This window comes from Ovis canadensis, chromosome 4 (genome assembly GCF_042477335.2).
Source record: "Ovis canadensis isolate MfBH-ARS-UI-01 breed Bighorn chromosome 4, ARS-UI_OviCan_v2, whole genome shotgun sequence".
In the NCBI taxonomy this organism is placed as follows: domain Eukaryota; kingdom Metazoa; phylum Chordata; class Mammalia; order Artiodactyla; family Bovidae; genus Ovis; species Ovis canadensis.
Genome location: NC_091248.1, coordinates 83,799,700 through 83,810,795, shown reverse-complemented (window position 1 = coordinate 83,810,795; position 11,096 = coordinate 83,799,700). Strand labels below are relative to the sequence as shown.

Sequence of the window (11,096 nt, the reverse complement as noted above, 5' to 3'; positions counted from 1 at the left end):
AGAGAGAGAGAGCGCGAGAGCGCGCCAGCGGGCGAGCGAGCTACTTTCAGGCAAGAATAGAAGCCCCAGACGCTGGAGGGAGCCTCTCCTGGGAAGGTGAGAATGGCCACCAGGGCTCTTTCCTCGGTCAAAGCCACACAAAAAATCCACCTACCTTTCAGCTGCTCTTCAAGGCGGACGGGATGGGGAGCAGAGCCTCACACTTCGCCCTTTCCCTGGGCTGCCCACTGAGCTCCTCGACCTCCGCGGGTGTGGAGGGAGGCCTGCTGTCGTGCGGCGGGCTCCTTCGGGGCCCCCGCGTCCACTGGACTCGCTGGCCCAGGCCAGAGCCCATAGCACACAGGTGCGGCCTCTGCCTGTCACAGGCCCTCCCGTGGAGCCAAAGTCCGCCTTCCTTGCCATAGCCAGTCAGGCCTGCAGGCCCCAGGACTACGAGTGATAGCTCCAATTTCTAAATCCCAAAGCGGGCGCGCGTTTCCCGAAACCAGCGTGCACCCCCGGGGCGCCTTGGAACGCGCAGTTTGGAGCAGCAGCCATGACGTGCCAGGCGGCCTGTGCGACCAGTCTCCATGGTTGCTGGGTGGGAGCAGGACCCGAGTCTAGTCAGGCGTCCAGTTCCCGTCAAGGGCGGTCAAGGCGGGGGAGGTTCCCGGCCAGTCAGGCCCTGGGAGGCCGCCCTTTAGGTCCTCCCTCGCCCCCCTCTCCTAGGGTTGCTTGGAAATCTCTGAGGGGCCCGCGCAGCAGTCGCGCCAGGCTGCACGACGCGGGGCTGCTATTGGCGTCGGTTCCGGAGACGGCCACAGCGTGGCAGCAGCGAGCGCCCGGCGCGGTCGCAATAAATTATCTGCCCGCGGCAGCCGCAGTCAGGCAGCCCACGACCCCGCGATGCAAATACGCCGCTTTATCCGCCCCAGCGCATCCCGCCCCACCCCCAACGCGAGTGGAAGTCCCCAACGTCCACAGCCCCTTCTCAAGTATCGAATGCATACCAAGGCATCATCTTAAGGTGGGGAAAACAATAACCACCAAAATCAAATAACAAAAAGAACTCGGGCCCAGAACCGCAGGGTCATTTCGCTGTCCCAGGAAGCTACCGGGACAAATCTGGCCAAGGTTCACCTAAGCCAAGTCAGCTTTGCGCCACGGCGCTTGTTCAAGCCCACGCCCGCTGCACCCTCCGCGCCTCCTCCCAGGCGGCTGCACAGTCCTCTCCCAGCTCTCTCGGGAGATGCGGAGCGCTGTCGCCAGTCAACCCGCTGCGCCGAGGTGGTTGGGGGGGTGTCCCTCTATCGCCCAGATTCGATTTGTGTCCTTCCTTCAACCTTAGCTGCGGCCCCTGCCACTCACAATAACCCTACTACATCCTCTGCACCGAAACTTCCCGCCAAGCAACACCCAACAATTAACCCCATCCTCTCCTTCAACACAGAATTGCACCCAAGAACCTGTTCCCTCTCCCCGCACGCTCCAGACATCCCTCTCATCGGAAAACCACGCGAAGCGAAGCAGGCACTCAGCAGAGGACTCTGGCTGAATTAGTAAGTTTTTGGTTTTCTGCTTATTCTACCTTTACTCTCTAGAAACCACTTCCCAAGGAATAGGAGGTACTGTGATAAAAACGCCTGTCGATGAATTCACTTTGTCCTCCTCTCTTACCGTCTTCCCACCTCGGGAACTGTCTCCAGTTATTGGGGGGATTCAATCCTGCCAATTGGGTCATGAATGAAAAAAAATCCAAACCCGGGAGGCTGGCGGGGAACGCAGGGTGCAGGGTCATTTCCTTTTGGGGGCTCTGCGAGGTCGCTGGGGAAGGGGAGAGAGAAGCCCTCAGCTGCTGCTGCCCCGTGCCAGGGAGCTATGGCATGGAAGGAAGGAGGGCACCGACTGCCAAGGTGAGCACGCGCGGGAAAGGAGAGTGAGGGGGTGTGTGTGTGTGTGTGATGGGGAGGTGTGTGTGAAAGGGTGAGTGGGTGGGAGAGGGTTAGGTCTGCCCCCTTCCAGCGCCACCCTGGGGTGCCCTCTCCCAATGCCGCCGGCGCCCGCTGCCTTCTCACCACCTTTGCTCCTATCTCCCCACGTGTCTCACCTTCAGATGGCGGTTCCCAGAAGCTCCAGTCCCTCTGACAGCTGTCGCTTGGGCAGCCTGGGGAGACGAATTGTCCTTCGTGGTGCTAGAGGACGCAGGAAATTAGCCAGGTTGCGAGTTGCAAAGCGGCCGCCGCGGCGCCGGGGACTGGGCACACCCCACCTCCAGCGGGAGCGGCCGGGCCGGGCCGGGCCGGGGCCTCGTCTCGCTCGCCATCGCTGGACAAAGCACAGCTGAGCCTGGCTGGAAGGCTGAGCTCCGAAGCAGGCAGGACGGAGCGGAGCAAAAGAATGCGGCTCTATTCTCGCAAGGGAAATTATAAAAAAGTTCATGTTCACGGTTCCCATCCACATGACCGACAGCGGCCAATGGAAGGGCCGAACAACTCATAAAGTTGTATTGCAAAGTTGTAAATTTTCATAAACAACAACGGATTTATGACCCTTTCCCCATCACTAAGAGGAGGCAGCTCCTACACCGGCGCCATCTTACCACTGAGGCGGCCCCGACTCGGGGACGCAGGTTTTACAGACCCAGTTGTGCCAGGGGTTTATTAAAAGAGTAATAAGAAGCCGGTCCAACCCAAGCAGGAGACGGGAGTGGAGGTCTTCGCCCGCCGAGCTGCCACTGTTCTGCGCTGTCCCCACCGCCCCTCGCCCCTTTCCCAGCCCCTCATTTTTCCGCATCCAGAGGCCCCTGTCAGGGTTTCGCAGCGGGGTCTGCGGCCAGTGCCCCTTCTACCCCTTAGCTTCATTGCTGGGTTCTGGGGCCGCCTCGCTTTTCCTGAATGTGAGGCTGGGGGCGGCACCAGAGGCCCTGAATCCTGCGTCCTTTCCCGGGCCTGGGGAATTCGGAATCAGTCGCAGGATGGTATACCTTTTGAACCCACTCTATAACCTTAGAGGAAAGGGTGGAATCCACGGAGAGTTTGGGGGAGGTTCATAGAATAGACTATAATCGAAGATTTCCACTTTCAAGGGATCTAGAAGATGTTTGTATACACACCCAAACCAGACAAAAATCTCCAAAGAAATGTACAATTATGGACACACAGAAATGTGTGCACACAATTATGGACACAGAAATACATACAATTGTGGACTCACAAAAACACACAAAGAGGTACACATACACCTATATAAATCTCCATAGCAATCCACGGGAAAAGAGATTCAACAGGCGTATACACTAATACTTGACACCCAGCACTTGAACCCTATCCATCCTTCCATTTTTGCTGTCCCAAAGCCCTTTTGGCCATACAGACCTAGCCAGGGCTTGCTCTCCAGACATGCGTCACCCTCTCTTCCCCAGCACACTGCAACTCCCAGATAAGGCAGTCCACAGTTCTTTGTCATCAAGCATCTTTATTTTTCTGTTACATAAAACACTGTTAACTGGGCAAGATGGGAAGTGTAGGAAAATGTACCTTCCCGTTCCTGGAAGCCCAGGCTAGAGCTGAGAGGGATGAGGGGGACACAGGACAACACAGGAGATGAAGGGCACTGGCGAGGGTATCAGTCCACTCACCAGCTATAGAGTTAGCTCAAGACAACACACCATGCTACAAAGCCACCCCATTAACACATCCTTCCCAAGTCAGGACATTGCCTTACAAATGAGCTCCAAGACTATATAAATGACCCCCCCAAAAAAATTCATTTTCAAATATACAATATTTGCCATTGCAGGAAAAGTCAGGATACACATATTCAACATAGCTGGACAGTGGGACACAGGGGCCAGGGGTGGGGGCAGGGAGGCTGGGAGCATCTCTGCAGTCCTACTAAGCAGAAGCGAACCCAGAGGCCCAGGCAGCTAGCTTGGGAATGCTCCAGAAGGAGGGGACGATGGGCCTGAACATGAAGTGCCCAGACCAAAGAAAGAGGAATTCTAGATTGTAGCACTTAGAATGCTTTGGAATAAATATATTATTTTTCCATTTAAATAGAAGCCAATGCCCTGGTCCCCGGATCCCAGCGCCTTGTCAGCGCAGCCTCAGGGACCCCAAAGGCTACTAGCCGCAAGCAGCAGAGGCCTGGCCGAGGAGGGGGGAGGGTTCGGCACTAGGTAGCAGGCGAGCCATTGAGCACAAAATAGGTAGTTTGGGGCGAGTAGGTAGTACTGAGAATCAGGTCCTTGCCGGTACCGGGGGAGGTGCTGGGGTCTGACAGTGTTGGGACACTTCTGGGCTTCCTGGGAGTGGAGCCCCTCTGGGGCTGGGCCCATAGGTAGTTTGGGAGTGCCTCTCCCGGAGGAGGCCTGTGCTAGGTAGTATTTTAACCGTGCCAGCGCAAAGCTGGTCGGCCTAGGGTTGGGGGTGTCTGTTGGGGGTCCTCAGAGGCAGAGGGGATCCCCAACGGGACCCAGTCTGGTGACTGTTCAGTCCAAAAAATTTTGGGAGCTGGAGTGGGTAATGGGGTAGATTGGGTGCAGGTTGGGGAGTGGGTTTTTTTTTTAACATTTTCTTATTATTTCTTTTTTCACTTTTGTAAATAAAATCAGTCTCTAAAGACGCTTTCCAGACTGCCTGGGGCAGCCGGGCCTCATTCCTCCTCCTCCTCGTCCTCGTCGTCGTCGTCCTCGTCGTCGTCCTCGTCGTCGGCCTTGTCCGCGGCGGCGGCGGCGGCGGCGGCGGCGGCTGCAGAGGCGGCGGGCGCGGCACCCTCGGGGGCGCCGGAAGCGGCCGGACCCTCCTCCTTATGCTCTTTCTTCCACTTCATGCGGCGGTTCTGGAACCAGATCTTGATCTGGCGCTCGGTGAGGCAGAGCGCGTGGGCGATCTCGATGCGGCGGCGCCGCGTCAGGTAGCGGTTGAAGTGGAACTCCTTCTCCAGCTCCAGCGTCTGGTAGCGCGTGTAGGTCTGGCGGCCCCGCTTTCGGTCCGGCCCTGTGAGCAGACACATGGACACATGGACACACGGACAGACAAGCCGACAGGGACACAGGCCAGGGCATCAACCCGGCTGCCATTCAGAAGCGCGCACCTCAATCCGGGCCCTGACCCAGGTCCGAGTCCCCCTCCACCCTGCGCCCCCAACCTGAGCTGGGGGAGGAGCGGGAGTGTTAGCGGAAGACCCCGACTGCGGGGCCAGACGCGCAGGCAGCTCTGTGAGGGGGAAGGCGCAGAATCCCAACTTTACAACCGCTCTTTCCAGCCGGCTAGGCTTCCACAATGTCCTGCTCCCCCTGACAAAGGGAAATTGTAAATATAGAGTGTGGGCAAGTGGGAGACGCTGCGCTTTTGCCATTCAAAGGCGAGCCAGCCGCTTCCCCGCCTAGCTAGGCAAGTGGGAGACCCTCTCCGGCGGCCCTCACTTCAAGGGCGCCTTTCCTCCCCAGCAGCCCGCGCCCCCATCCCCAGACCTTCCTAGGGCACTGGGCTCTCTGCCTCCACTCCCACCCATCCGTCCCTCCCTGCCTTTAAATGGCCCCTGGCACAGGAGCGCAAGAGGGACCCAAAAGGGTTTGGCTCTCCCTGCTTTTGAGAAGAAAAGCCAGGCTGAAAGGAAAAGGAGGAGGGAGAGAGAAGAAAGGGAGGGAGAAAGAGGATACGAGAATAGCGAACAAACCAACTTAATGTTGAGATTCCAAGGCAAATGGAGTTAAATAAATTTACGAGGATCGAACCCATTAATTGGGCCATAAAAAGTTTTATGAGCCTCATTTACATACAATGCTAGGAGCTCTCCGTGCTATGGCGCCTCGGCTCTAATTAAAACCAGAAAGGCAGCGCCGCCAGGAGTCACGGGGCCGGCGGCTCACAGTCGCCTCGTTCCGCGCTACGCGCCCCCAGCCCGGAGCTCCCAGCTCCCAGTCCGCCCACCCACCCGGCCCGCCTAGCGGCTGCGCCTACCTGAAGACCGCATCCAGGGGTAAATGCGGAAATTGGCCTCGGCTGAGCCGTGCAGCGCGCCTTCGTCTGCCTTGTCGCAGGCGCCTTTGGCGAGGTCACTGCAGAGCCCCGGGATGTTTTGGTCGTAAGAGGCGCAGGGCAGGTTGCCGTAGGCGTCGGCACCCAGGCCGTAGCCAGACGCGAAGGGGTTCTGATAGAGGGGGCTGTTGACATTGTACAAGCCCGGTACGGTCGAAGGGAAGGCGCCGGCGGCCGCCCCGTAGCCGCTTCTCTGCGAGTTTGGCGCAAAGGAGCAAGAAGTCGGCTCGGCATTTTGGAACAGAGAAGTCCCCGCCGTATATTTGCTAAAAAGCGCGTTCACATAATACGAAGAACTCATAATTTTGACCTGTGATTTGTTGTCCGGCGGCTTTCAGTGTCGGTTTTACGAGGTAGCGTGATATATGATAACATTACACCCCCAGATTTACACCAAACCCCATTTTCTTTTGGACGGAGCTCGCTGCAGCACGTGACCGCCCACATGACCGCCTCCGCCAATCTCAGCCGCCCTCACAGGTGGTCTCGCTCGGCTGGGCCCGCGGCAGCCTAGAATGGAAGGGAAAGAGGCTCAAATATGTGGCCAACGAATCTGTCCGCGCCCAGCCGGCCTTGCGCATCCCGCGGGAAAAGGACTCCCAAGGCACCGCGTGGAGGCTCCGCGCGCCGCCAGCCCGGACCCCTGGCCGGCAGAGGCCGCGTGGAACCGGCCGGGCGCAGTCCCTTCCTTGCTTATTCCCGGACGCTGGACCAAGCTGGCGGGTCCTCCCTGCCCCTCTTTTCTGCCCACTCACCCAACCCAGGGAGGGTCTCTGCGCTCCCAAGTACCGGCCCTCTACTCGGTGGCCAAGCGGACAAGTTTCAGCTCTGGGCAAATAGACTCTTTGCTTACGTTCCCCGTCCCAAGTCCAGTGGGCCAGAGGCCGAATTAGACTCCGATCCAGATGGGGCCGGCGCAGCGTCGCTTTCAGCTGCCGCAAGAAGGCCACCGCTGACTGGAACCATGTGGTTGGAATAAAGTCAAGTTCTCCCAGCTTCCTTTCCTTAATCGGCGGCGCACTGTTTATCCGCCTAAAGGAAACAGTGAAATATTTATCTATTAATGAGCCTCATTTGCCAGTAGATTTATTAACGTGAGGTTTCCCTCCCTCCTCCCGAACACCGCTGGCCCGTCAGGCTCTGTGCGTTCTCTCCTGGGCACCTGGCTGGCCTCTGGCAGCCGAAGACATGCGCGGACACTCTTTTGTCCTCCAGCAACTCTTGGTTCCTCTTCGCTCAGAGGGAACCAAATCTCTTTCGCCCGGCCTGTTGGGACCTCAGGCTCACACCTTTCCAGGTGCCAATGTTACTATAAGGTTTCTGGTAGCCTTCACTGGGGACATCCCTGGGCCTCGGCTACCTTCTCTTGGGCCCGGATGCCTGAGAGCCAAACATGCTATAGAGCCAATTTGAAGAGAAGAGAGGCCCCAGGGGCCTGGGGACCACAACCCCTATGTTTCTCCATTTCTTTTGGAGACCTCCAAACAAAAGAGGAGACCCCCTCCCCTTTCAGACCTTTTCCAAAAGGCCACCCAGCTCTGGCAGCTTCACCTTTCCAAGGACTGGCTTTACTTTTCCAAAACTGAAGCACAAAGTAGTCTCACTCACTCCCACCCAGGGCCCCCACTCGAAGACCTTACTTTCCCAAGCCTCCAATCTCCGGCGCAGGGTCGGAGCACCCTAGAGGGTGGTGGGGCGACCCTTCCCCTATATGCCTCATAAACTGCCCAGACTTCGATGGAAGCCCAGCGGCCGGGTCAGTACCCCTTTTACTGCTCAGCTCGATTGCACACCATAAACCCGACCTCACAATGGAATTGCCCCGGAAATTCTCCTCTGAGTTATAGAGTTTGATTCCTTGTGTACAAAGCACTTCCCATCACTTTCAGAGGGTTCAGGCCATCCCGTTCACCGCACACTTTCAGGGGTCCCAGAAGCACAAAAGGTGACAGGAGGGTTCACGGTTGGATGAAAATGGAGTCCCAGCTCTGGCCTAGTGGACTGCCTGAGGCATAGGTGGGGAAGTGGGGGCTGTCTGAGCAGGTGGGTGCCTGGTGGTTCCCCCTGGGGGCACAGGGGCCATGGTGTGGCAATATCCAGGGATGCCCTTTATGGAGGACCAGGGTGACAGTGCGTCCCCGTTGAGGAATGGAGGAGGTAAGACTGGTAGGAATGAAAAAATCAAATGAAAAAATCAAATATTCCAAATAGCATTACTTTCTGGCAGGAAATAAAAACCTAAGAAAATTAAAGAAAGACCAAACAAACAAAAAGCTAAGAGATCAAAGAAGCGGAATTAGACAGCTTTAGACCAATAAATTGTTCCTCGGGTGACACAGAGCAAGATGCAAAGAGAAAGACCGGCTCCGCCGCCGCCGTCTGTCTAGACTCCGGGGGCTGGAGCAGCCAACAGCTATGGCGTTTGTAGTAGAACCTGCCCTAGTGGGGCGACCGGACAGACCGAGGCGGAGCAATTTCTGGGAGCGCAGGAAAGGGTCCGTTCCCAGCCAAGGGGTCTGGGAGCCCGTGCCACAAGCTCATCCCTGCCCGAGTTTTGTTGGGAGCAGGTCCAAGCCGTCCTGGCAGAACGCACTGATCCTCCTCCTGGCCCAAAGAGGATCCAGATACTGCCAGCAAGGCCTCAGTCTTTCTGGGCCCAAGTCAGCCAACCCGGCCGAGCCCCACGGGTGCTGAAACGTCCCTTTCGTTTCTGAGCTTCTCTCTCCTCTCTTGCGTTCTGCAGCGGCGTTTTAAAACGGAAAAGCCAGACACCACCAGGCTTTCAATGTGGCCTCTTTAAACGCGTGTTCTTGAGCCTCCGGCTTTCTATTTATTTGGCCGAACAGACACATGCGCTGGATTAAATGTGATAATATTCACACAAATACTCGTTGACGCTCAACCTGAAGCAGGCCACGTGAAGGCGGGTTTCTTATTAGCCGAGTGGTCTTTAGAGAAAGACATTTTCCTAGGGCTCTCCTGGAGCTGGGGTCCTACCTAGCTAGCAAAGTGTTTCCCTTGCTTTTCTTTACCAAACAGTCCTCAATATTGAAATCCAGCTAAGAAGGTAAACTCAGCTCTGGGGCGGTGAGTGGAGCCTGCCAGGAGTTGGGCGGCTGAAGATTTGCTTCTATAAACGTTGCCACACGCACCCCGCTCGGGTTGCGCGCCTCTTATGCACCCAATGCGCAGTCTTCCATCGCAGCCCTGACAGCGACTCACCCCTGACGAGTGCAGAGGCGCTCCGGAGGACGCGGGGTCCCGTCTGCGAGCCTCCCGGACACCCGCCGGCCAAGGGCAAGAGAGGCCTTACCCAGGGCAGTCCACGAGGCCTCCGAGTTCCGGACAGGCTTGCACCTACCTGAGCCCTCCGTGACCGGTGACCACCGATCTGCTCCTTCGCCGTTTATTTAAAGTTACGTAAACCGAGCTTTGTATCTGCGGCTTGGAGACACGGCCACGGGCGACTCTTGGGGAAGCTATAAAACCTCTTTCACCAAAGGCTGTAAAATCTTATGTATTAAGTAAGGAAATATAATGAAGGCGTGTGTTTGTAATACCAACGTGTGTATATAAACAGAAAAGGGAGGGGAGAGAGACACACGGATAGTGACGCCCGGGAGACAAAAAAACGCAGTACCGGGTTTTACAGCGTGTACAGTTCCGAGACGTAGGTTGTAAACATTTTGTGGGCTTGGCGGAGATTATTACAACCCAAATAAACGCACCGCGTGGCGTATTCACAGGGCTCAGAGCGGTTCCCTGCTTGCTTTTGCATTTTCCTTCTGAAACCATTCTGCACCGGGGCTGATCCTCGCAAACGCAGAAACGCACCCGGCCTCCTCCTGTTAGGGTCTGAGGCATATACCCTCGTCCAGGGTCGAGGGTAGGCTCGAATGGGATTGGGGTTCCCTCCCTCCCGCTCCTCGCCTCTTAAGCTGGGGACGGACGCCAGAGTAGCCTTGGTGCCTCCACTACCCAGGAAATAGCAAGGGCGGCTTTCACCACGTGAACTCCTGTCCTGGAGCTGGGATGTAAATATAACTATTTTAAATATCATGTATTTTAGAATAACCAAAGCAGTTCCTGGTCCGGGTCCCAGGATTCCCCATCCTTCCAGACCCACACTAGACAATTACCAAGAATGCCTTTACGCCCAATTCTCAGCCGCCTGATTGTACCGTGACGTTTTTAAGGCGGCCGAGTCCCGGGGTCCTGGCTCGCCTGCGAGTGCTGACTCTCCCTGCACCGGGACGCAGCCTTCGGGGGGTCTCTCGGGTCGCCGCAGGACCCTTGGCCACTGTGTATGCCCTCTGCGCGCCCTCTGGAGGGTCACCAGGTCCACGGGCTGTAGGCCTTAGTCCTGGTGTCTGTCCGCTGGTCGGTCGCGTTCTCCGAGTGTCGTGAGGCCCCGAGGCTTGTCCCAGGGTGGGAACGGTCACCCTAGATCGGTCCCCGCGATTGGAGCTACCGCCCCGCAGCCTCGGGATAGCGGCAGCACCGCAGCGCTAGGCCCCCTGCCCAGGATGGGGAGCGGAGCGAAGAGGGCGCAACCTGTGCAGGTCAGGCGAGACCCCGCCGCTTGCTTTTTTTTGTTCCCAGCGAGGCTTCTGGCCACGCGTGAGAGGCACCGAAAATATACGACCGCCGTTCGCTCAAATCTGGGCCTCCCATTCCAGAAGAGCTTGCATCAAGTCGACATCTTAGGAACTTCCCAGGGTCGCGCCGGCGGGAGATGGCGGCGCCGGTGCCTCTTGCGTGGAGCCATACTGCCATCTGCTGGCCGCGCCTTGACACTGCAGCCCAACCGCCCGGCCTGAACTTCCTCAGCAGCCTCCGCGGGGCCGGGGTACCACTTTCCAAGCAGGGCAAGGGCCCATCCCCGGGGGGTCTGCACGGAGCCCCGGAATCTACACTGCCGAGAAGGCAGTGCCCATAAAAAAAAAAGAGCTGTTTCCGCAGCCGGTTTATCGGCGGCAGACAGAACCAACAAATGAAAGGGCTTTGGTGGAAAATCTTAATTGGGGCTGGACAGTTGTAAACCCATTAAGGGCCGAATTCCAGACAGTTCGCAGA

The 11,096-nt window shown here is 57.3% G+C and overlaps 1 protein-coding gene and 1 long non-coding RNA gene across 5 annotated transcripts; one reads left to right on the top strand and one right to left on the bottom strand.

Annotated features, from left to right (window-relative positions):
• Position 1: 1 nt before the first annotated feature.
• Positions 2-2,524, top strand: LOC138438845 (uncharacterized). Its single transcript, XR_011256480.1, has 3 exons — positions 2-96; positions 1,430-1,538; positions 2,093-2,524. It is a non-coding gene; the product is annotated as an uncharacterized lncRNA (long non-coding RNA).
• A 912-nt stretch (positions 2,525-3,436) lies between these two features.
• Positions 3,437-10,757, bottom strand: HOXA7 (homeobox A7). Of its 4 annotated transcripts, none has more exons than XM_069586786.1 (4): positions 10,160-10,757; positions 6,874-7,052; positions 5,943-6,530; positions 3,437-4,976 (listed from the first exon to the last, which is right to left on the bottom strand). In XM_069586786.1, exons 3-4 carry the CDS (start codon positions 6,319-6,321, stop codon positions 4,633-4,635), a joined length of 723 nt encoding a protein of 240 aa, XP_069442887.1. In that variant the 5' UTR covers positions 6,322-6,530; positions 6,874-7,052; positions 10,160-10,757; the 3' UTR covers positions 3,437-4,632. The 4 variants fall into 4 exon arrangements, with proteins under 4 accessions (XP_069442887.1, XP_069442890.1, XP_069442889.1 ...); XM_069586789.1 differs by having other exon boundaries at positions 6,776-7,052; positions 10,160-10,736; XM_069586788.1 differs by lacking the exon at positions 10,160-10,757 and adding an exon at positions 9,382-9,590.
• Positions 10,758-11,096: the final 339 nt, after the last annotated feature.